The sequence below is a fragment of the Augochlora pura genome, chromosome 2 (assembly GCF_028453695.1).
Source record: "Augochlora pura isolate Apur16 chromosome 2, APUR_v2.2.1, whole genome shotgun sequence".
Classification (NCBI taxonomy): Eukaryota; Metazoa; Arthropoda; class Insecta; order Hymenoptera; family Halictidae; genus Augochlora; species Augochlora pura.
Genome location: NC_135773.1, coordinates 21,011,182 through 21,033,021, shown reverse-complemented (window position 1 = coordinate 21,033,021; position 21,840 = coordinate 21,011,182). Strand labels below are relative to the sequence as shown.

The 21,840-nt window shown below is 39.2% G+C and overlaps 3 protein-coding genes across 3 annotated transcripts in view; 1 reads left to right on the top strand and 2 right to left on the bottom strand.

Annotated features, from left to right (window-relative positions):
- Window positions 1-3,487, bottom strand: part of Daam (disheveled-associated activator of morphogenesis-like protein) — a 63,391-nt gene extending 59,904 nt beyond the window's left edge. Inside the window, exon 1 of the mRNA XM_078195238.1 lies at window positions 3,365-3,487. The gene's annotated coding sequence lies outside the window, so the exon portion shown is untranslated. The remainder of the gene's footprint in view (window positions 1-3,364) is intronic.
- A 2,290-nt stretch (window positions 3,488-5,777) lies between these two features.
- Window positions 5,778-15,521, top strand: LOC144476123 (uncharacterized). The gene is made up of 15 exons (XM_078192730.1): window positions 5,778-5,843; window positions 5,918-6,036; window positions 6,117-6,191; window positions 6,287-6,329; window positions 7,180-7,284; window positions 8,356-8,474; window positions 10,036-10,152; window positions 10,803-10,934; window positions 11,906-12,040; window positions 12,830-12,926; window positions 12,994-13,149; window positions 13,237-13,459; window positions 13,829-13,906; window positions 13,972-14,079; window positions 14,138-15,521. The coding sequence occupies exons 1-15, from the start codon at window positions 5,778-5,780 to the stop codon at window positions 15,382-15,384; spliced, it is 2,820 nt and encodes a 939-aa protein (XP_078048856.1). The 3' UTR covers window positions 15,385-15,521.
- A 79-nt stretch (window positions 15,522-15,600) lies between these two features.
- Window positions 15,601-21,840, bottom strand: part of Fs(1)n (female sterile (1) Nasrat) — a 6,713-nt gene continuing 473 nt past the window's right edge. The window contains exons 2-11 of the mRNA XM_078196061.1: window positions 21,178-21,493; window positions 20,080-20,895; window positions 19,226-19,741; window positions 18,743-18,954; window positions 18,532-18,670; window positions 17,517-17,797; window positions 16,667-17,032; window positions 16,279-16,602; window positions 15,860-16,013; window positions 15,601-15,797 (exon numbers count right to left, since the gene is read on the bottom strand). Coding sequence (XP_078052187.1) covers window positions 15,601-15,797; window positions 15,860-16,013; window positions 16,279-16,602; window positions 16,667-17,032; window positions 17,517-17,797; window positions 18,532-18,670; window positions 18,743-18,954; window positions 19,226-19,741; window positions 20,080-20,895; window positions 21,178-21,493 — 3,321 coding nt within the window. The remainder of the gene's footprint in view (window positions 15,798-15,859; window positions 16,014-16,278; window positions 16,603-16,666; window positions 17,033-17,516; window positions 17,798-18,531; window positions 18,671-18,742; window positions 18,955-19,225; window positions 19,742-20,079; window positions 20,896-21,177; window positions 21,494-21,840) is intronic.

Sequence of the window (21,840 nt, the reverse complement as noted above, 5' to 3'; positions counted from 1 at the left end):
GAATTAGAATTTTCGTGCACTTTTTCTAGATAATGTAAACACCGCGTTTAGCCTAATTCTGATAGGGTAACGAAGACGATCAGCTGGAAGCGACGGTGTTAGCCGACCACCGGGACCGCCCGGTATCGTTCCGATTTTGCCACAAGAACGATCCTTATTACCGAGATTATACGTCCATTTGTTCGGGCTGATTGATGTAACGACTATAATCGTTGCCCGAGATGTCGGCGCTCCGGCCTCCGCTAAGCGTCAGCTTAAATCACCCTGCTCTCGAGTTCTAAATTTACGACTTTCTCCGGTTAACCTGGACTCTCAGGGGGGGGGGGGGGGGCACCGTTCCGATTTGTATTCGCGACGATATCGAGATTCCGTACACCTTTTCCCGCTTGCCCTTTTTTGCTTTTTCTTTTTCGCCACGGACGAACTCTCGCCGTGCCGCGCCTCTTGAACTTGATACGTGCTTTCGATTAATCTTGTTGACTAATTGGGAGGTGGTCCCCGATTGTTTATGAACGGCCGGTGGCCATTCGTCGTCCCGGCAAATGTCGGGTTGCCACGCGTGATGAAAGGCTGGCTTTCCACGAGAAAATCGGAGGTCTTAATGCTCGGTTAATTGATCGGTTCCCTCTTGCAATCGGAACACGTAATAATCGAATTATTCGGGGGCACGTATCCATGATCAAGGTCGCGATTTTTGTTGCTTCGAAGTGTTACGATCCGCGATGCAAATAATTTTGTCCAGTAAAAGTCTCGTTCAAGCGATGCGATTTTCAGATTCGTACGCGACATTCGAGATGCGAAAATTACCTTTAACCCTTTGCACTCGAGTAGCGCCTCCGAGGCGACACTAAAATTTCTCTATCATGTTCCAAACAATTGCTATACTGACAAAGTTTACATTTAAAAAATTGTTAAAAGTGAAACTGTTGTTATGAATCACAGGAATCAATTTTATATGCACAAAATGCACTTTATCGCAGAAAATAGAAATACTATAAGCCAGAAAATTTATTTCAGATTTCCAGCGGAAGTGGCTTTCAATGCAAAGGGTTAACACCGTTACTTTTACGTAGAAATAATATTGAGAATTAGGTGACGCGGTAAAGATGATAGAACTATGTTAACACTTTCCACTATAATATAGCGTCAATTAATTTCTTCTACCTTGAAATCAAATTGAATTCCTCTGCTATCAAAGTCTAGAAACGAAAGCTTATAGAAACAAAGATAAATAAATAAATAAAAAGATGAATAGATAAATATAAGAAAGAAAAATTGTTTCGACCTATTAAGGAAAATATTAGGAACGAATAAGTGTTAATCAACATAGTGCGAAGGGAATCGTAGCACAAGGAATTAATAGAAAATCTTAGAGCGCCGACGTCGCAGAACTGTGTATAATCTTTAAGAAATGATCTGTTAGGAAACTTGATTGAACACTAATTTCCTCGGATCCGCCAGCTAAGACTCAAAGTAATAGACAGGCAAATCGAATAGGCTTGTGATCATTAAAAAGATCCGATATGTGTCAATGTAATGGACGAGTATAATAACCGCAGGTCCCGGGGGTCACCGATGGCGATCCCAGTCCTCGTAGTCATTGACATAGATTCCCCGCCCCACCATCCTCCTCTGCCGCAAAGAGAATTTCCACGATCTGTCACGTCACCCACGGGGCGCATTATGCATTCGAACGTGACTACCGCGAGGCTCTTATTAGCGCTCGCGGGAATATATATTTGGATGCCCTCGGAGAAAATAGAATCTTCCCGGTGACCCTGATCCTGAAAACATCGTCCGGCCCCGGACTCGTTCCGCGGGCGATCGAACCCGGCGCGATCGTTGCAGCTGTGAATTAGGAAACCGTCAATCATCGTTACGTAATTCCAGCGATTCCACTGGCGCACGCTCGTCGGAATCCTTTGCGGTGCTCGTGTCCAGAAGTCCGCGGACGTCTGACCTCTCGAATTCCGTGTATACCTCCTCGGTATGCTGGATCTTGATCGCACGGTTCATGACCGGTTTCGATCTACGATGTCTTCGATCTCTCGATAAGATGGAACGAGACAGCCCTAGTCTGTGCTTGTATTCCGATTGCGAGATATGATCGTTTCGCGAGAAAGAAATCGGCGAGGGTTTATCGTCACCCATCGAGGAGATCAGCCTCCAAGTAGCATTTGATGAACGTCGACTCGAGCTAGAGTGACTTGTCAAGGGGGACACCCCGTTGATATCGTTTCTGGTCTGCGTGAACTACTCGCTTTTCGCATATGTAGGATCGCTTATGTTTTCTAGTTTGCTATTTTGTGGTTTACTATAATGTAGTTCATTATAATTTAGTTTATTATAATTTAGTTTACTATAATGTAGTTTACTATATTGTAGTTTACTATATTGTAGTTTACTATAATGTAATTTACTATACTGTAGTTTATTGTAATATAATTGACTATAATGCAGTTTATTATAATATAATTTACTATACCATAGTTTATTATAATATAATTTACTATAATGTAGTTTATTATAATATAATTGAGTATAATGTAATTTACTATACTGTAGTCTACTATAATGTAATTTACTATGCTGTAGTTTACTATAATGTAATTTGCTATACTGTAGTTATTTATAATGTAATTTACTCTACCATAGTTTGTTATAATGTAATTTACTATAATGTAGTTTACTATATTTTAAAATTGTGCAGTTTCTCTTCCAAGTATAATTGCGATATCTCAATTCAGCCAACATCGTGGTTTTGATTTAGCTTATCTCGGTTTCCTTTGTTTCGAGGAAACGAACGTTCTCGCGACGAATGATTTTAAAATCGTAAAATCGCCACTGAGTAAGCCTAACCCCGATCTTTAACACTGACTTGACTCTTTCGTAGCATTCTACTCCTACGTTCCATCTGCCTAATTTTTCACGTTCCCTGATTCGAGTCAAACAAGACTCGGAACAAAATGCAACATCGAGCGATCGAAACGAGATGTGTACACCATCGGATACAAAACACAATTCATTCTCGCGATAAAATCTCGCGGTACGCCGCCACTCGATCTACTCAAATTGCAAATGCATGTTGCACGGTCGCGCGTAAATCAAAGTGCACGCACTCCGAAAATAAGCCGGAGGAGCGCGTTTGACAGAGGGGGAGGGGCGGCGGTCAACGTGTTAAGTGCAGAGAGCGACAGGGTCACGCGAAGTGCATTGACCCAATGAAAAAGGAAACATTTTCAAGGGGACGCGGCGGCGGGACGACGACGGCAGAACTCGAATCCAGGACTATCGATCGATTCTGCGAACGCGAACGGGTCGCTGGGTGAGATGCGTGTAGAAGGTCTCTCGTGGAATACGTTACCGAGCTCTCGTAGCCCACACGATCCCGAAACGTCAGGACCCGGTGGCCGCGTCGAGACGCGCCGATCAATAGAAGACCAAAAGGCACATGTCCTGGCTGCTTCTCACGCGGCGTTGTTCCCCAGATTGGCGGGCATGTTTGCCTGTCAAGCAGTCCAGGTTCGATCCTGATCCTCCGGCTGTCAGTTGGAAGCGCACCAGCGACGTCGATCTTTAATTCCCAAGGAAACCGGCGCGATCGCCGCGGTCCTCCATTGAACGGTATCCACTGTGTCGACGCGGTAGCAAGGTCGGTAGGCGTTGGTCACTTCGGGCGATAGGACGCGAAATCCAAGTAAATAGAAAGTTCACCGGTTCACTGATCAGGGGGATGGAGGTCGCTTAAAAACTGAACGGAACGCGGCCGATCGTCGGCGACGTCGACGTTCGACGACGAACGATCAAACCGGCGACGTCGGGTCACAAAGATCGATCGGCATCCGCGGCAAAGGCTGGCGGCGGCTCCTTTCCGTTTTTCTTGGTCACGTCGCCGCGACGCTAGCGTCTGACCGCGACGACGGCGTCCGGGTGACGTCGTAGAACGCGACGATGGCACGAGGAACAACGCGAAAGCCGAGAAAAGTCGGGACACTGGCCTGCCATCGTGCAGACCGACGACCCGGTGCGGCTCTCCCAACACGGCGACGCACTGCGCCGACGTCGCGACGACGACGACGTCGTCGCCTAGGCGACCGCGACCTCTCGCTCTCCTACGCATCCGCTCTTTCCTCCTCGCCCGCGGAGGGTGGATCGATCAATCGAACCCGAGCCGCCGCCGCGCTGCTCGAGCTATCGAGATGCGTCGAGAGGGAGGAAATTCTCGAGGATTACGATGTCTATGTAGATTCGTTTTCTCTATGATCCTCTTCGGCTTCTTCTTTTCTTTTCGTTGCGTTTCCTCGCCGTCTACCCGCGGATCGTTAAATCCTCGGATATTAAAGTTTTATATTTCACTGCGATTTTCAGGGAACGCTTCAAAACCGGCCCGTTTCGTACGCGACTCATTGTTCCTGGCAATTGGTTTACGGGAACGAGGTCAATGTCTTTTTACGAGGAAGGGCGTACCATTCATTATCGCGAACGCTATCTTTAACACTTTATCGATCGGTCATTCGCCCGTAATAATTTTATTTTTATTTTGATTTTAGGTATCTTATTAATCGCGACAGATATTTAATATTTAAAAAGTTATATGATAATATTGAAGCTTGTTATACATTTTAACACATTTATCATAATAATAAATACAAAGTTAATGGTTATTATTGGCAACCGATTCACAAGATACCGATCGGGGGAAAAGCCGATTTTATTGGCTATCGGTCGATAAAGGGTTTATTTAAGGAATTTTTACTTCAATCAGCTTTTTATTAAGCGTAATTATGTTCTGCTAATTACATTATGAGAAAGTAGTATTTTATATTTGACACATGCTGTATATGTATAGAGTTGGTATACGCTTTCGAAATGAATTAACGTTGTTTAAAGTACTCGAATGAGTATAGTTTTCTCAAGAATTCAGAGAATCATTGAATCAGTTTACTAGGCTTCGTTACATGATAAAACATGGTTGCTCGTGTTTTACCAAATTTTCAATATGTATACGATTTGTTATAAATGACAGAAGGTATTTTGTAAACTTTAGCAAGGAATAAGTGTGTATGTTTTAACCTTTTGCACTCAGAGTGGTGTCTCTGAGGCACCACTGAAATTGTTTGAGCACGTATAAAAATAATCTTAACATTATAAAAAGATAGATTTCAAAAATCATTAAAAGTATAACTTGTGTTGCACGAGTTACAAGATTCAATTTGTAGTGCATAAAATACATTTTGTCATATAAAATGGAAATTCGATATGTCGGAAAAGTTATTTTAGAATTACAGTTAACATAGTTCCGAGTGCAAAGGGTTAATACTAATTCGAATATATGGCCTTGCATTTGTAAAACAGTTCTAAAAAAAGCGTATTCTAATAATCGTGAAAAGAGAGGCCTGAGAATTTACATATCGAGGATCGCATAGACCGAGCTCCGTGTTCGGTCGACGCACGTGTCTGTGTCTGCGTGCACGTGGATCGGCGAGACCTCGAAAAAGCAGTCATGCACCAGTAATTATAAATTACCTACTTCACTCCGATCGGCCGTGTACATATACAACAAGGAGCAAATGGGATACGGTGAATATTATCGCGTTGATTTCACCTGGCCCGATGCTCGTCGAGCAATTACCACCTGCAATTTAGAAATCCCGTGTGTCACTGTGATGGAATACGAACCATTTATTTCGAAAGCGGCGATAATCGATCGGTCGTCGTCGATTATTAATCGCGTGTTCGCTCGGCGTAGTAGTAGGTGAACAGGTTAGGCGAACGAAATGGTCAAGAATGCGATTAAAGTCTACGCGAGATTGAAACCGGAAAAGAACCGGAAGGCTGTCGTGGTAACGCTTCTACGGGCAACGTTTGCGCGCCGCCATAGAAATTCCATCGCTCATCAATCGCGACGCTTTTGCAGAGCTACACGGTGCGTCATCGTCCGAAAGAGAATCTCGACGAGGATCTCTTGATCCTTGTTTCGCCGTCGCAAAAAACACGGGACGGCCCCGACAATCGTCCGGAGTTGTGGAATTACTCGTGAGTTGTCCGTTACCGCACCGATCCGTCGGATCGGTATGCCTGTTATCATTCCACCGGAGACATCTCGAAACTTTCAGTTTCTTCCATGTGTTCGAGGAATCCGCGACGCAGGCGGACATATTCGAGAGCGTGGCGAGGCCGGTGATGGAAAGGTAAAAGGGACAGTTCCGTTTCGTTAGTTAGGCACGATGCTACTACCTCGTGTCCCACGGCAGATCATTCACCTGTACGATTTCGTTTATTAAAGCGCCCTAGACGGCTACAACGGCACCGTCTTCGCTTACGGCCAGGTAAATCCGCGGAATCGATTCTTGAAAACTTTCATTCGGTTCTACGTCCACTTTAACCATCGGTGGAGACAGTTTCCTTCGAACGCTTTCTTCGGAAAGTTTCCTCGAACTTTTCCTCGAAGAGACAATTTCGTTGGAATACTTTATTCGATACACGTGTTAACCCCTTACACTGTAATAAGAGTCAGACTCGTGATAACGATTCCACGCGAGATCTATTAGATTTATTCAAGATTTATTAGATTATTAATTTCTTCTAAATTGAACTAAAATCGAATTCTTCTATTATTAAACTCTAGAAAAGAGAGCAAATAAAGGCAATACAAAAACAAAAATTATCTGGCCTTATTAACCCATTCGCTGCCAAGGACGAGTATACTCGTCTTTGGCAGGGTGTCACGCATTGCCAGGACGAGTATACTCGTCCTACTTTAAATATATTATAACATGCAGGCTTTTGAATTAGCAATTTTTTTTGTGGCCACAAACATAAATATAAATATGTAAAGAACTTGAAAAAATACTACAATTAAAATTGTTTACAAAAATAATACTTTATTTCTTATAGAGAATGATAAAATATAAATGATGAAATATAAATGGCAATGGGAATGACTTCATATAATTTAGGCTTGGCAGCGAATGGGTTAAGGACAGTATTAAGGACAATTAAGTGCTAATCAACGCAGTGTGAAAGGAGTCGTAGTGCGAGGGGTTAACAAAACTGCCTTGAAGCAGCGAGATTATTAAGGATTGTAACGTGGCGGTCGACGCGTTAAGCATTACATCTCGCATGCTAAACAAACAAAATCGGAGTCTGACGTTTCTTCAGTCGATTTAAATTCCGCAGACGGCGAGCGGGAAGACGCACACGATCATCGGCAGCCAAGAAAACAGCGACAGCCGTGGTATCATACCCAGATGTCTGCAATACGTGTTCAACGCCATTCAAAAGGTTAGTGTCTTTATCTATCTGGTTGGAAAACTATGGAGGTGATCGTCCACTTCACCTGGTCTCTTACATTTTGTTTAAATTTTAGACATTCGATTATCATTGACCAAGTTACACGCTAGACAGAAGACGCTATTAGATTAACCCTTGTTCCTCGCGGGAATTAGTTTATTGATCTTATAGTTTATCTTTAGAAATGGGTTGCGAGAGGTCATACAGAAGTGAGAACTGTAAGTTTAACACATTGAGCGCCGACATTCGACCACTGAAATATACTTAAAACAATTGGATGAATTAAAGCGAAATTAGAAAGTTAATATTTGTCATAGGGGGTGGCATTAGAACTCTTTCGCGTTCGAAACATTTCAATTTCAATTTGTTCAAATATGTTACATTAGAAATGAATGTTCAAGATTGATCAGACGCCAATTTGATTTGAAGACGACGTTGAAAACGCCGTTCAACGTCTCTCGGCTTCAATTCATACGGCACCCAATATCCCTGCTTCTGCATCATTCCAAACCCTTTGAAACGTTTTGAAACTGTCGACGCATCTACTTGTAATATTTTTCCAAACTCTGCCAGCGTCTGGCATGGGTCTTCATCGAGCAATTCCTCTATTTCTTCGTCTTTAAACTTTGTCGGTGCGCCAGAACGTTCCTTATCCTCAAGTTCAAAATTATTATCTCTGAAGCGTCGAAACCAGTCTCTGCATGTCGTATCCGACAGAGCACTGTCGCCGTAAGTCTCAACAAGAATTCTGTGTGCTTCGGATGCAGATTTCTTTTGAACAAAATAGTGCAGTAAAATTCCCCCGCAAAACCATTTTATTCGGCAGGAAAGTAGACATCTTCGGAACCAATAAACAAACACGTGGTCGACACTATAATGAACAATCGTACACCGAAATTGAAGGTAACACACAGAACTTTCTTGCCGATGAGTCACCATTAGAAATTCCATGCACGGGGCATTGCTAACACTGTCTTTTGAGAAACGGCGAGAACTTATTCAAGGATCTAATATTTTCTTTCGAGCAACGGATAGTATACACGCTGTTAAATCACGCCGTAGCGGCCGGAGAACCTGTACACGGTCGAAGTGGCTTTTCTGGAGATTTACAACGAGAACGGCTACGACCTGCTCGATAGGCGGCAACGAGAATACGCGGTTACAAGATTGGAAGATTTACCGTAAGTTCCCCGTGACGTAAATGGCGGCCCCTCGAGGTTCGCGGACGCGGATACCCGCCGATTTTGACGGGGAGAGAGAGAGAGAGATAGAAAAAAAAACCTGGCGGCTACCACCACCTTTAAGGGAAACCATCGGCCGAGTTAGGCTACCGACGAACGATCAACCGTGATTCCGACCGCGCTCGAATACGGAGCAATCCGAGGCGCAACCGCGTCCAGCTTTATTCCTTCCTCGTTTCTTGTCGCCGGACTTTCGTCACAGACAAATTGAAACGCTTCGATGCGGTGCGTGCGAATGAACCCTAGCGCGGCGGGTGCTTTTGACGATTTCATGCCTCGCGTCGCTAGATCCGGCCAAATCATTGCTTACCTATCCTTTTTACGGATTTTGTCAAGCTGCCACTTTGAGATCCGCCTTTGTGGCTTTGTTGTATGTAATGCAAGAAGCTAGTTCTTCGAAGTTACTTCCTCGGAGCTAGTTTCTTTAACAGGTTGAATGCCACGGGTGTCACCGGTGACCGGCACCTAACGCGGCTGTGACGCCATGGAGGCCACCGGTGACCGGCGTGCCCGGATTGAAAAAAACATAAGAAAGTTGGACAAAAGACAACGCTTATAATTTCTTATTATTATCATCGTTGATGTAGTGGTGTGAAGAAATGGATGCAGTATAAAACATTTCAAACATGTTTATACGTCGTAAATTATCTATTGTATATAATATTTCAACATTATCTGTAAATAGAAATTTCATCGTGGCGCCACGGACAAACCCGGTAAAATTGGCGTGGCATTCAACCTGTTAATAATTACGATATTTCAAAAGAGATAATAATATAATATAACAATATTTAGAAAATATTAAATGAATGCAAAAATGTAAATGAGTGGATTTCAAATAATCGCTATGATTGAAATAAAAATGAAGTTTCTACTTAAATCTCGACCCTTGCAATTGGCAGGGAAGATTAAAATTAAAAATTATAAATTTACACTGAATTAGATCTATCAGATTAGATACATCACTGGATCAGCAACATTGAATTAGATCAAACACGGCCCGACAATCATTGAACGCGTTGCCCTGAATAATACCGCTTGACAATTCCGATTTCGTTGCACAAATGCGGAACTACGTGCGTCCAGTTTCACTCGGAGCGATTATCGGAATTTGCTGTCTATTTCGCGGAGTATTCCGTGTCTAAACTCCTTGTTTCGCGTAGAAACATAGGAAAATTCATACCAGAGATCTGTATCTCTAACCGGGCACGTTACCCAACGTATTCAATCGATTTCAAAGATACCGGCAGACCGCCGCCGCCTCACTCGAAACCGGAATATTTTTCCAACGGAGTCAATTAATCAGCGTTTTCCCGGCTGTTGACAGCGGAAGTTCGATTAATCAGTCGGCGATACGTACACGTTTTACGTAATGCGCGAACTTTCTGATCGCATCTGTTGCACGCGAGTAGTCCCAAGCGATCGCCGCCGACTGGTTCCTTGTTTCGAAAAAAAATAGAAAAGAAAAAATCGATTCTAATGATTTCCCGATGCGTTCCAGCCGTGTCTCAATTCAGGAAGACGAAAGCGGGCAGCTGCATTTGAAGAACCTGAGTTTTCACGCCGTCGAGTGTTTCGAGAATGCGTTCCAGTTGCTTTTGATCGGCGACAATAATCGGTGAGTCGATGGAAGTCATCCCGTTTATTTTTATATCATGGTAAAGAATTAACACAGTTCTATTTCACTGATTTCGAAACGATGAAACGAGTAGCTGTTATTTCATACAGTAAACATTGCTAACTTTTTTTAAACTTTTTCTCTGCTTTTTCTGTGCTATGTTGATTAGCGCGTTCTCGCTGTTAAAACGAAACAATTTTTGTTACTTGTATGTCTTCATTTATATTCCTTTTAAAATACTGTATGGCTCTGAGAATTAAATTAACCATTTTTACTCGAAGCTATTTTAACTGTAAATCTGATATAATTTTCTTGGCTTATAGTATTTCCATTCCACGTAACAAAGTGCACTTCAATGCACTAATAAACATATGCTATAATAAAATAATCTAACTAATATATACAATTAATAAAACTAATATAACTAATATATAAAATTAATAAAACTAATATAACCAATATATAAAATTAATAAAACTGATATAACAATTAACATGAAAGTGTACTAATAGTTTTCTACTTAACAATTTTTTAAATCTAAATTTTGCTAGTGTAATAATTGTCACGGGGACGTGATAGAGCGATTTTAGCGATGCTTCAGAGTCACCGCTTGAGTTAGTTAAGATTAATTGCTTGAACATGTTGTTTAGGGTCACTTCGGAAACCCCGATGAACCCCCAGTCATCAAGATCGCACTGCATCTTTACCATCGTGGTCTCTATGAAGGAGTTCGGCGCTGATCATTATAAACGAGCGAAAGTGCACTTGGTAGACCTGGCTGGGTGAGTACACCTTCACCAGTCTGCTTATCCACCGTAGGTACTAGCTCGAATAGGATGTATGTATCCTACTGCCTTACCGAGACTATAGTCTGTTTTAGAAAAAAGTATATGGTGGTCCAGTACAACCCTTGTCGCAAATCTAAAATAACAGGGCTGGGATTTTCAAATGTTTTCCAAAATGATTTTATGTATTTTCTTCCGAAAGCTAGATAATAATTAAAATAGAGAATTACTAATAATTAAAATAGAGAAAAATAATTGAAATAGAGAACTAGATTATAGAAAATTGTTTTTTGACTCTTAAATATTAATGCTCTGCTCTACAAATGTCGACTAATTCCTTAACCACCGAGATTAGTTAAAAACATTTATCAATATAATTTTTATTACAATAAAATCGCGCAGCTAATTATTTTGTAATAAATTATCGACTTTGATCATTATTGTGTTCTCTCTGATCAAGTCTCGTAATTTCCTTAATCTTTCAAATCGTTACAATAATTTGACAATGTTACTCGAGTCATCGAAGTGATTAAAATAAGAAAGAAAGTAGTGCGATCGGAAATATGTAAAAAGAAAAAAGAAATTCAGATAGAGTGATACAATGTTTCTAGAAATGTAACGCGATTAGTGTGCATATATTTCCGCTATCTTTTTCTTGTAACCGTCGCCCCGATGTCAGAGCCGGCTAACATGTTCGAGATAGCCGAGTTAACTTTAATCAGGCGTTGACTCCTGACGTCGCATTAGGGAAATAAATCCCGTTGACAAGCGCGTGCAAGAGTCAGCGTCCCACGTTTCTTCGCTGCGAGTTTTGTCGCGATTACGTCATTCAGCCGTGCAACCTACTTTGCCGGCGACTATTTTTCCGTGACACCAGACGCGGCGCGCGTCTCCTCGGCTTGCCGCCACGGTTGCAATAGCAAATTTTGTTAACGGTACACGATTTTTCAGCACGGAATTTTCTGTAGGTCCGAACGGGTCTACAAATGCTCGATAAGCGGCACCATACTGACCGAGGCGAAGCACATTAACCTGAGCCTACATTACTTGGAGCAAGTCATAGTGTGTCTGGGTCAGGAGAGCGTCGGTCACATTCCGTACAGGTGCTGTACCCGCGCTATGGCATCCCAGAATATCGACACGTTTATTTATAATCGATAGCTTCTTAATATTTTAAGCGGAATGGATTTTCAATTCTTGTTAACATTAGCTTTAAAATCAGAGCACTCGAGGCACATATTTTACATCGCGTTACTAAACTAGTAATAATATTTATCATTGCTTTAGTAACACGAATTAGTAAATATTATAATATCTATTACGAATATTTAATACAAATTTATTAAATAAATCCTTTATAAATGTATCATTGCAATTTGAATAATCGCAAATTAAAAAATATAGAGCCCAACGTTGATTTATTGAAATACGAATGGAGAAAAATTCCTTTGCTCTATTAGAATTTTTTAATATATTAAAGTCTACAAACTCTGTCAAGATATTTTAAATGTTTTACTGTACCGGCATTTAGAAAGTTAAAATTGTTACAAACATGTAATATATTCAATTTAATTTACCCTTATTATTGTATCCATTGGCTTAAAAGCGCAGATACTGTATTACGTTTATTCTACTTTCAACCATTTAAATAACCTGCACTGAGATATTTATTAGTTCTCCATTAGATTACAATAATCGTTTCTAATTATTAATAAACATGATTACAGATTAAGAAGAAATGATATTTTCCGTCTTTCTATTCTCTTTAATTATTTTTGTTCGATTTCTGTCTTACATCGGTTTGTGTTAAATAATTATTACCTAGTTTAGGACTTGGTAGGATCACTAGAATAATTATAATATATAAAAATGATACGTGTGTGCAATTTTAGAAATTCGTATTTGACATCGATTCTGAGAGACAGCTTGGGCGGAAACTGTATGACCGTCATGTTGGCGAATTTGAGCACCGTATCATCGAATATAGAGGTACGAATCATTTCACCTACATTTCCATACTTCCCTCCAATATTTAAACGATCTTTATTATTACTAGGAGACCATCTCTGCGTGCAGGTTCGCCCAAAGGGTGGCCATGATAAATAACGATGTGAGATTAGTCACGCATACCAGCATACAAAGCGAGAACGCGTTGTTGAAACTGGAGAACGAGAAACTGAAGAAACAGATCGAAGCCATGACAAAGCAGACTGTATATTTGTGCAGCACCTTTCTTATATACATAGATCGTCGAAATTAATAATAGTCGGAAACCATTTCTTTATTATTTTAAACGCAGTCCTCCGAGGAGCTCACCGCCGAAGATAAATGGAAGCTGGATGCTCAAATTCGAAACTTCATAGAATTCAACACTAAGATATCTTGGAACTATAGTTCGCAGAGTGTCGAATACTGTTTCGATAGTTTCAGAAGAATTTTGGAGCTCGCCAAGGATCCGAAGAGTTGTTTAAAGAAATTGGAGTACTACAAGGACTTGGTTTTTCAGAGAGACAAGGAAATTTGTATCCTAATGCCATGTCTTTTGTTTTCATTGTTTTATTGAATTTTTTTTGTGGAACTTATAAATATGAAATATATGGAATATGGGTTATATTCATAAGTTCTTATGGAACTTATAATATACAATGAATATAATATATTCCATAAGTTCTATGAGAACTTAATATTAATGGCTAAATATGATAACAAATGCACTACTGGTAAATATAATAATAATTTATGAATATAATATAATATGCAATGAATGTAATATAATCCATATTATATTCATAAGTTATTATTACATTTATCAGTAGTGCATTTGTTATTATATTTAGCCGTTAATATTAAATGGCAACTTATGAATTAGTAATTTCCTGAAATAAACAAAGCTCTGTTTATCGATCTGCTAAATAAAGAAAAGGAGAAAAGGAAGATCAGTGTAAAGGAAAGCGCTCTCAAAGAATCAAGTACTCATTTGCAACTACTTCCCGTATTCGTTTGACCAGGATAACTATAACAATTTCTAATTTAGAATTACTTGGCGACGGACACTTAATTTCACCTGATGAAGCAAGATCTGTAATTAATAATTACGAAGAACTTAAATTAAACGTGGAAACGAGTGATTACGATAGAAAATGTAATTACAAACACTTCCATCGGTTATTCCGTTTAAGTAACAGTAAATTTAATTTCAGCAATCACGCAATTCCTGGATCATACAAACAGTGGAAGCCGGCCGTCAACTGTTATAGAAAATCGAACCTCGTGCATGGAAGATAATAAAATGACTGCCGATTCATCGACCGCAATGACTACTGATAAAATACCTTCAATTAATCGCGTTCCTTCGAGAAGCCAAAAAAAGATTAAAAATCACGCGCCAGCTCTCGCGTGCGACGTTAACGATAACTCGCGGAACACCGTTATTAATGAAAGTAAAAACAATTGCAACAAAAACGGAATTAACGAGCGGGCTAACTTTCTTGCTAACAACATAGCGAACGTTCGAAATCCGAAGAATTCGTTCGAGCGAACTTCGGCGAAATATGTTTCCGTGAATAATATGCAACCGGAGTCGTTGAGCTGCAACGTTGTCAACGTGACTTTAGAAAACTCAACGCCGAACAGAAATCTCGAAGAACTGCAACAAGTGGTTCGTAAGGCCGAAAAGAAGCAAGCGAGAAACAGCGAAGTTAATAACTCGAGAGTGAAAAATGCCGAAACCGTGTCAGAAATGAAAATTAACGAAGAAGAAAATCCTCGCAGTAAAAATATTAACAATTCTATCGTCAACGAGGACGACTCGATTCTGTTTTACGAAAAAATGTTCCGCGTCAATGCGCCCCGAAGCGAAACTAGATCACCTCCGGACTCGTCTAAGATCGAATCTAAACGGTCGAATAAAATTTTGCAGAGCCTAAGCGCGAAATCGAAGTGGCAGACACAAAATTACGACTTGGGACACGCGTTTCTCACCGATCGCGACTTGCCTCGACAGATAAATGCCGTCGAGAACGAGAATGGAAATTGCTCGGTTTCCGCGAGATCGTTCCGCAGCCATTTTGAAAACGATCGACTCGTCGACGGCGCGAGCACGCAGAGGTTCGCGGTACCGCTCGAAGCAGCCAACATTCGCGACGTGGAGAAAGACGAGATACCGCGGTCCGGCAGAAGCAGTGTTTATTTTTCAAACCGTGAAATTGAGAGTAACGCGAGCAAAAGAACCGGTAGAAAGTCGAGCGCCGGCAGCTTCACGGCTGACCGGCAAGAAAAATCGAGCGCCAGCGCAAGAAGCAAAACCAACGACGATTTCCATCAGAAGTCGGACCGTGGCCGAGGTAACGGCAGTTTCGAAGAATCGCTTCCTCTGACGGGTGATCCGGAAATCGACGAGGAGATTATCGCTTTTTACAAGGCCAAACGGTTGGGCGGCGTTTATTAACGAACACTTGTTTTACAAATAGCAATCACAGTACGCGCAGCATCGGAGCATAACATAGTACTTTCAGTACCTAACAGAGTAGATTCGCAATTATTTGCGAGCCAATTTATACAAAACTCTTATGAATACTTTATAAGAAAACCTCTTATATAATTACAAAGATAAATAATCGATATCTAGAGTATTCATTTTTCCTAAATTCATAGTAATTTAGTTTTACGTTCTGGAACACTTCAACGACTCCATGTCGACTTTCTCGCCGTACATTTTCGCCTCTAGAATCGTTAAACGATTCCCGTGGATCAAAGCGAGGCAGTGTCGCTTCGCTAGACCGGCGGTTCTTCGAATTTTAAAATTGAACAACTTGTCGATGTTCAATCTAATGCTGTCCCTATGTACGAAGCCTTGGATTCCTGAAAAATATTATATAATATAATATAATCATTTCGAAAGAATTTCGAAATCGATCGTTCACCTTTGTACTCGTAGATTTGCAGCACCCTCTTGTTCTCGATGAAAAGCAAAAGCGTCTCGATGTTTCCCTCGAAATTAAGAACCGTGAACGATGTCGGCTTGTATGCTCTTATGGTTTGCAGGACTTCCTGGCGTGCTCCATGGTAGTTCCAAATCTACGATATTTGTAAATGTAGATCGATTAGGTCGAGATTAATGTGCATGACTAAAATATGCTGGCTTGAAGTATTAGGTTGGAAACTATGAAACGGGCGTCGCAGCTGTACTTAGACTAAGTAAAAACGCCCGTTTCATAGTTTCCAAGCTAATATAATTGAAGTATTAAGTTGGAAACTATGAAACGGGCGTCGCAGCTGTACTTAGACTAAATAAAAACGCCCGTTTCATAGTTTCCAACTTAGTAATTAAAATTCGACTTACAAATATGTGGTCAACGCTAACATCTTCGTTGTAATACAAAGATATCTCTTTCTCGAATATCCCAGCCTTAAATTTCAGAACCTCGGATTCCTTCATTTTGTCTATATCGTACTTGTTAGCCCTCTGGCTGTTGGTCAGCAGCAGCTGATCATCCGGTAAGACTATTTTCATGTCATTATCACCCGCCAGGGCCGACAGTGCCTCCTCCAGCTCCTTCTTGTCTATCTTCGAAGATCGCTTCTCATTCTTTCGACTAATTATCTTCAGGAGAACGTTTTGGTCCACCTTTCTGCTGTCTATTTTGCGACCCAGGCTCAAAACGTGCTACAAATGAAATAACACCGATTATAAAGTATTCTATAAATCGTGAAGGAAGAAGAAATCTTACTTTGAACTCGTTGTCCTCGAGTTTCCACAAATTCGTAGAGTTCCGTCCGCAGATTGGTATCCCCGAAGTAAGGAAATAAAGGCTCTCGTTGTCTTTGAACGTGATCCATCCGTGAACGAATCCGAAATCGGCCACGTTGGCTACTGACTCGAATTTTCCACCGTTGAATTGGTATGTCTGCATGCGACAGGTGTCGTAGCTTATTATCAGGTAGTCCAAGCCGTCTAACTCGAACTGGTGCAGGCTGACGATGCGATCATCGAACTCGATGATTTGGAGGAAGTCGAACACGCTGAACCTGTATATTTGTTTCCTGGCTAATTGGGCCAAGTCGGTTAAATCACGACACATGTCCTCGAGAGTTGCCTGTGATCGACAAAATTATTTTATGAATACATGAAATACGAAACTATGATGTCAATAGAATTTAAGAATATTACTATATATTAAAATATTATCGCATTATTTCAGATGACTAATCTCTTAGGCACAACGCGCCATTATAGTATCTTTCGTGGATGTTCCATGCTTTATTCAATTGTATTGTTAGTTGTTAAAGTAAATGATGAAATTTAATGAAAAAATAATATAAATATAATAAATATATATTAAGTATAAACTAAATAAATATATATATTAATAATAAATTAAATAAATATATATATATATTAATAATAAAAAATATATATATTAAAAAAAATGGTTAATTCACTTATGAAAAATTTCATTCGCTTAACGGCCAGCCTAAGACATTAAAAAGGAAGTTACATTTTCAATTTCTCTATCGGACAATTTCATAATTTCAATCTGCATAAAGATCTATAGTTTAGTGATCATTTACTCATCTTACATTTGCATCCGTGGCCCACGCGTCCATCTCTGAATATCTCTTTCCCAAAGTGTCCGCCAACTCGTCAAGATTGGTGCCATTTAAAACATTGCTCCCCGTTGCGCCATTCTCGAAATATACATTACCATTTACCGTCCACTTTCCAGAAACAATTTGTGGCAAGAAACTACTAGTTTTCACAGCCATAGCCTCCCATCGAGAGAGATCTATATCGTTCAAGTAGCCGCTCAACACACGAAGACTTTGGTTCAGAATGACGGGCTTCTCGAATATAAAGTTCCCTGGAACAGTCAATTATCTCACTTTTAAATCAATGAAATGATATTGTCATCGTTGAAGATTTATCATTCATTTACGAAATTATTAATAATCGTATGGAACTGTTCTGAGATTTTTGAAAAATTCAAATGCACTGTATCGTTTCCTTAATTCTACGTTTTTTCCTGAACTAAATCTTACGCTTTATGATTACCATAGCTGTTTCTATGGTCTACTAGTCAATGCAAATCGCTGTGGACTCTTTTTTTATTATTTTTAAAGCGTGTACTCATCCTGCAGAATTTCTACTATCATTACAGTTAACCATTATCCTACTACCAAATTTTTTTATATTTTATTAAAAGATTTCTTTCGTATTTTATTTTTCTCTTTTGTTTAGCTATGGTGTTACTTGTATACCTGATAATTCTATATTTGCTATATTTTCTATGCCTTACTTTCTCTTCTCACTTGCTGTATTACATTATTGTTATTATCATCAATCATTAATCATTAATCGTTAATCGTTAATCGTTAATCGTTGATCATTGATCATTGATCGTTAATCGTTAATCATTGATCATTGATCATTGATCATTGATCATTGATCATTGATCATTGATCATTGATCATTGATCATTAAGCATTAATCCTTGATCATTAATGATGAATGATGAGTGATGAATCATTGATCATTGATCATTGAGCTTTCATCATTCATCATTCATCATTATTATTATATTTCGTTTTTTCTCACCTTTCAGTGTGCTATTCGAATTTAAAGGAATGGTTCGAGTCGGATCGATTCCATTGATCAGACGCGCGTTGAATTGGCGGCGGATGCGAACCTGCCCCGTGAAATTGAAGTGTCCCGTGATATTCTGACTGCCAAATTTCTGCAAAATACGAGCACAAATTGTCGAACATAATTTCTAACAATGGATAGTTTAAAGAACTTTTCAACGTGCCATGAACGTCGTGTCTTGTACAGTTGTCAGGTTTACGCCGTTGATCCTTCCCAAATATTCGAATTTATCGGCGGTGACGTTCTGGCAGCTAAGACGTTCCACCGGTATTGTTTGTTCCTTTTTCAGCGATATCAATAATCTCATGTCCAAACCGTTGAACCTTTCCACTTCGATATTCGATCGGAAGACGACGTCGGTGAGTTCAATGGTTTCTACGGAGAAATCGAATAATGTTTGTAAATTTGTTGAATACATAACCACTTCAATTTTACAATTGAATTACTTCAATTTTACAATTGAATTGCTTCAATTTTACAATTGAATCGCGTCAATTTGACAATTGAATTACTTCAATTTTACAATTGAATTATTTCAATCGTTGTTGGATTACTGTAATCGTAAAATTAAATTATTTCAATTGTTGTTGGATTACATCAATAGCAAAATTAAAGTAATAATGTATCTTTCAATCCATCGAGTTACCTTCAATGTAAAGGGGTCTGTTTCTGTACAAAACACCGAGTTTCAGTTCATTCACATCGATCCCCATGACACTCCCCACCGCTAAGTCCGTTTTAACAATTAAGTCATTCTCAACTTGGATATCATTTTCGAAGATGATCTTCGATTTTATGAAGAATGGCTTATCGATGAAGACAGCATTATTCCAGAAACTGTTCAGATCTATGTCGTTCAATTTATCGTGAACATAGAACTCGTCGTTGAAGGTGACAAGATTCTCGAATACTTTCGCGCCAGTGATAACAACGTTGTTCTCGTTTTTAAAAATGACTGTCTTTAAGAAAGCATCGAAGTCTCTGCCTTGTATCGACCCATTTACAACGAGATTTTTAATCGTGACGTTATTCGGAAAATTAACGTTCTCGTGAAATTCGTAGCTATTGTTTCCGAGAGACTTGCGCCTGTTGACTAGATCCTCGAATTTTATGTTTCCTATGCTTCCGGTTGCATGGAACTTTTCGAGGACTGTCACGCTTCCTGGGCAAAAAATCGAGCATCAAAAGTCGTTAATTAATCATTAAGATTGAATGTAGAATTAAAATAAAATTTTAGAATAAAAATTAAATTTAGGATTAAAATAAAATTTCGAATTAAAATAAAATTTAGGATTAAAATTAAATCTAGAATTAACAGTAAATCTAGAATTAACATTAAATCAAGAATTAAAATTCAATTCAGAATCAAAATTAAATCTAGAATTAAAATTAAATTTAGAATTAAAATTAAATCTAGAATCAAAATTAAATCTAGAATAAAATTAAATTTAGAATTAAAATGAATAATTAAAATTAAATTTATAATTAAAAATTATATACCGTTCACAATGACAGGCCCAGTGATCAGCTGATCCTTAGCAGGATCGAAAATATTCTCCAAGGGATGATCGTTCAAAGAGATCGTTTCCAATTCGCGACAGTACACGGTGGAAAATGTTTTGTGCCCATCGACCGTAATATTGCTGTCTGTCTTCAACACCGTGTCCATGACATGCTCCGTGAAGTTCAAGCCATTCAATAATCCAACAATCGTTAATTTCTCAACGGTAACATTGTTTTTGAAGATAACATTGTTTCTACGTTCCCCATATAACTTCGATAAATCCACTCCATTGATCAAGTTAACATTGATCTTCCCTGTTACTTGAAGAGAATCGAGACTCTTCTTTCCATTAACAAGATCATTTACATACACGGTGAAACGATTCATCAGATCGTTTATCTCGCTGATCGACATTCCATTGATCGTTTTCGCGTCCAAGTAGTCACATTCCAGATTTTCGATCGTGTAATCGGTTACATTTATCGACGACGTTACACGCTCCGCGAAACTATCGTAATCGACGCCATTGATCTCTTTTGGTGCAATCTCTTCTGCTATCAGAGTCCCGGTGTCGAGACGATCGAAAATTATATTCTCGAACGACTCGTTCAACTTCCTCGAAAATTCAGCGAACGAGACGTTGTTGTTCACGGTATCGAAGGACAAATAGTCCACGACTATGGGAGATCTGAAGAGAATTATCTTCTCGAGGCAGCCGTCGTTCCCGGTTTTGTTCAACAGATTCTCTAATCTCTCCGCGAATTTATACGTTATGTTTCCGAACGTGATCAGCGACGTCACGTTCTTCAAATCTGAAAAACACAATCCGATGAATAAGAGTAATAATATCGCTTTTTAACCCTTTCCACTCGAAGTCATTTTATCTTTTAAAATCAAAAATAGTTTATACCGACTTGTACAGTATTTATATTTCATTATATATTTTATTACTATTTTAATTGTTTTTTTTTTAAATATAAATAGGTTTGACGATGCAAACGTTATTTTAATAGACGATATAATTTTTGGTGGTGTCTCAGAGTCACGGGTCGAGTGCAAAGGGTTAATTTATTATAGAGTTCGAATGATCTTACTGGGAAATTCTTGCTCCGTGTCCGTAGTCACGAATTCGTCCATCGAGTGTCCATTGATTAATCCGGACGTGATTGTTAAGTTAGATTTCATCACGACGTCACCGTGAAACGTTTTAGTGCCAGTTATTTTAGCGTTGACGTCGGTTTTCAATAGCAGATCGCCAAAGTTCAGAGGACGCTTGTTGAAAAATATTTTTTGAAAAGTTATGTTTCCTAGTACTGTCAAGTCCGTAAATATGACATCGGCCGTGATCTCGGAGGTCTCGTTTAAGAATTTCGATCCCATCACGTTACACCCGGTTGTATTGCCGTCGATCTAGAATTATCAACGATTCATAAATTTAATTACTATTGATCCATAAGTGTAATTATTATTGATCATAAATGTAATTATTAATGATTCATAAATCTAATTATTATTGATTCAAAAATGTCATTATTAATCAGTCGTAGATCTAACTATTAAAGGTCCATAAATCTGATTATTATTGATTCATAAATCTAACTATTAATGATCCATAAGTGTAATTGTTATTGATTCATAAATCTAATTATTAATGATCCATAAATCTAACTATTATTGAGCCATAAGTGTAATTATTAATCACTCGTAAATCTAACTATTAAAGGTCCATAAATCAAATTATTATTGATTCATGAATC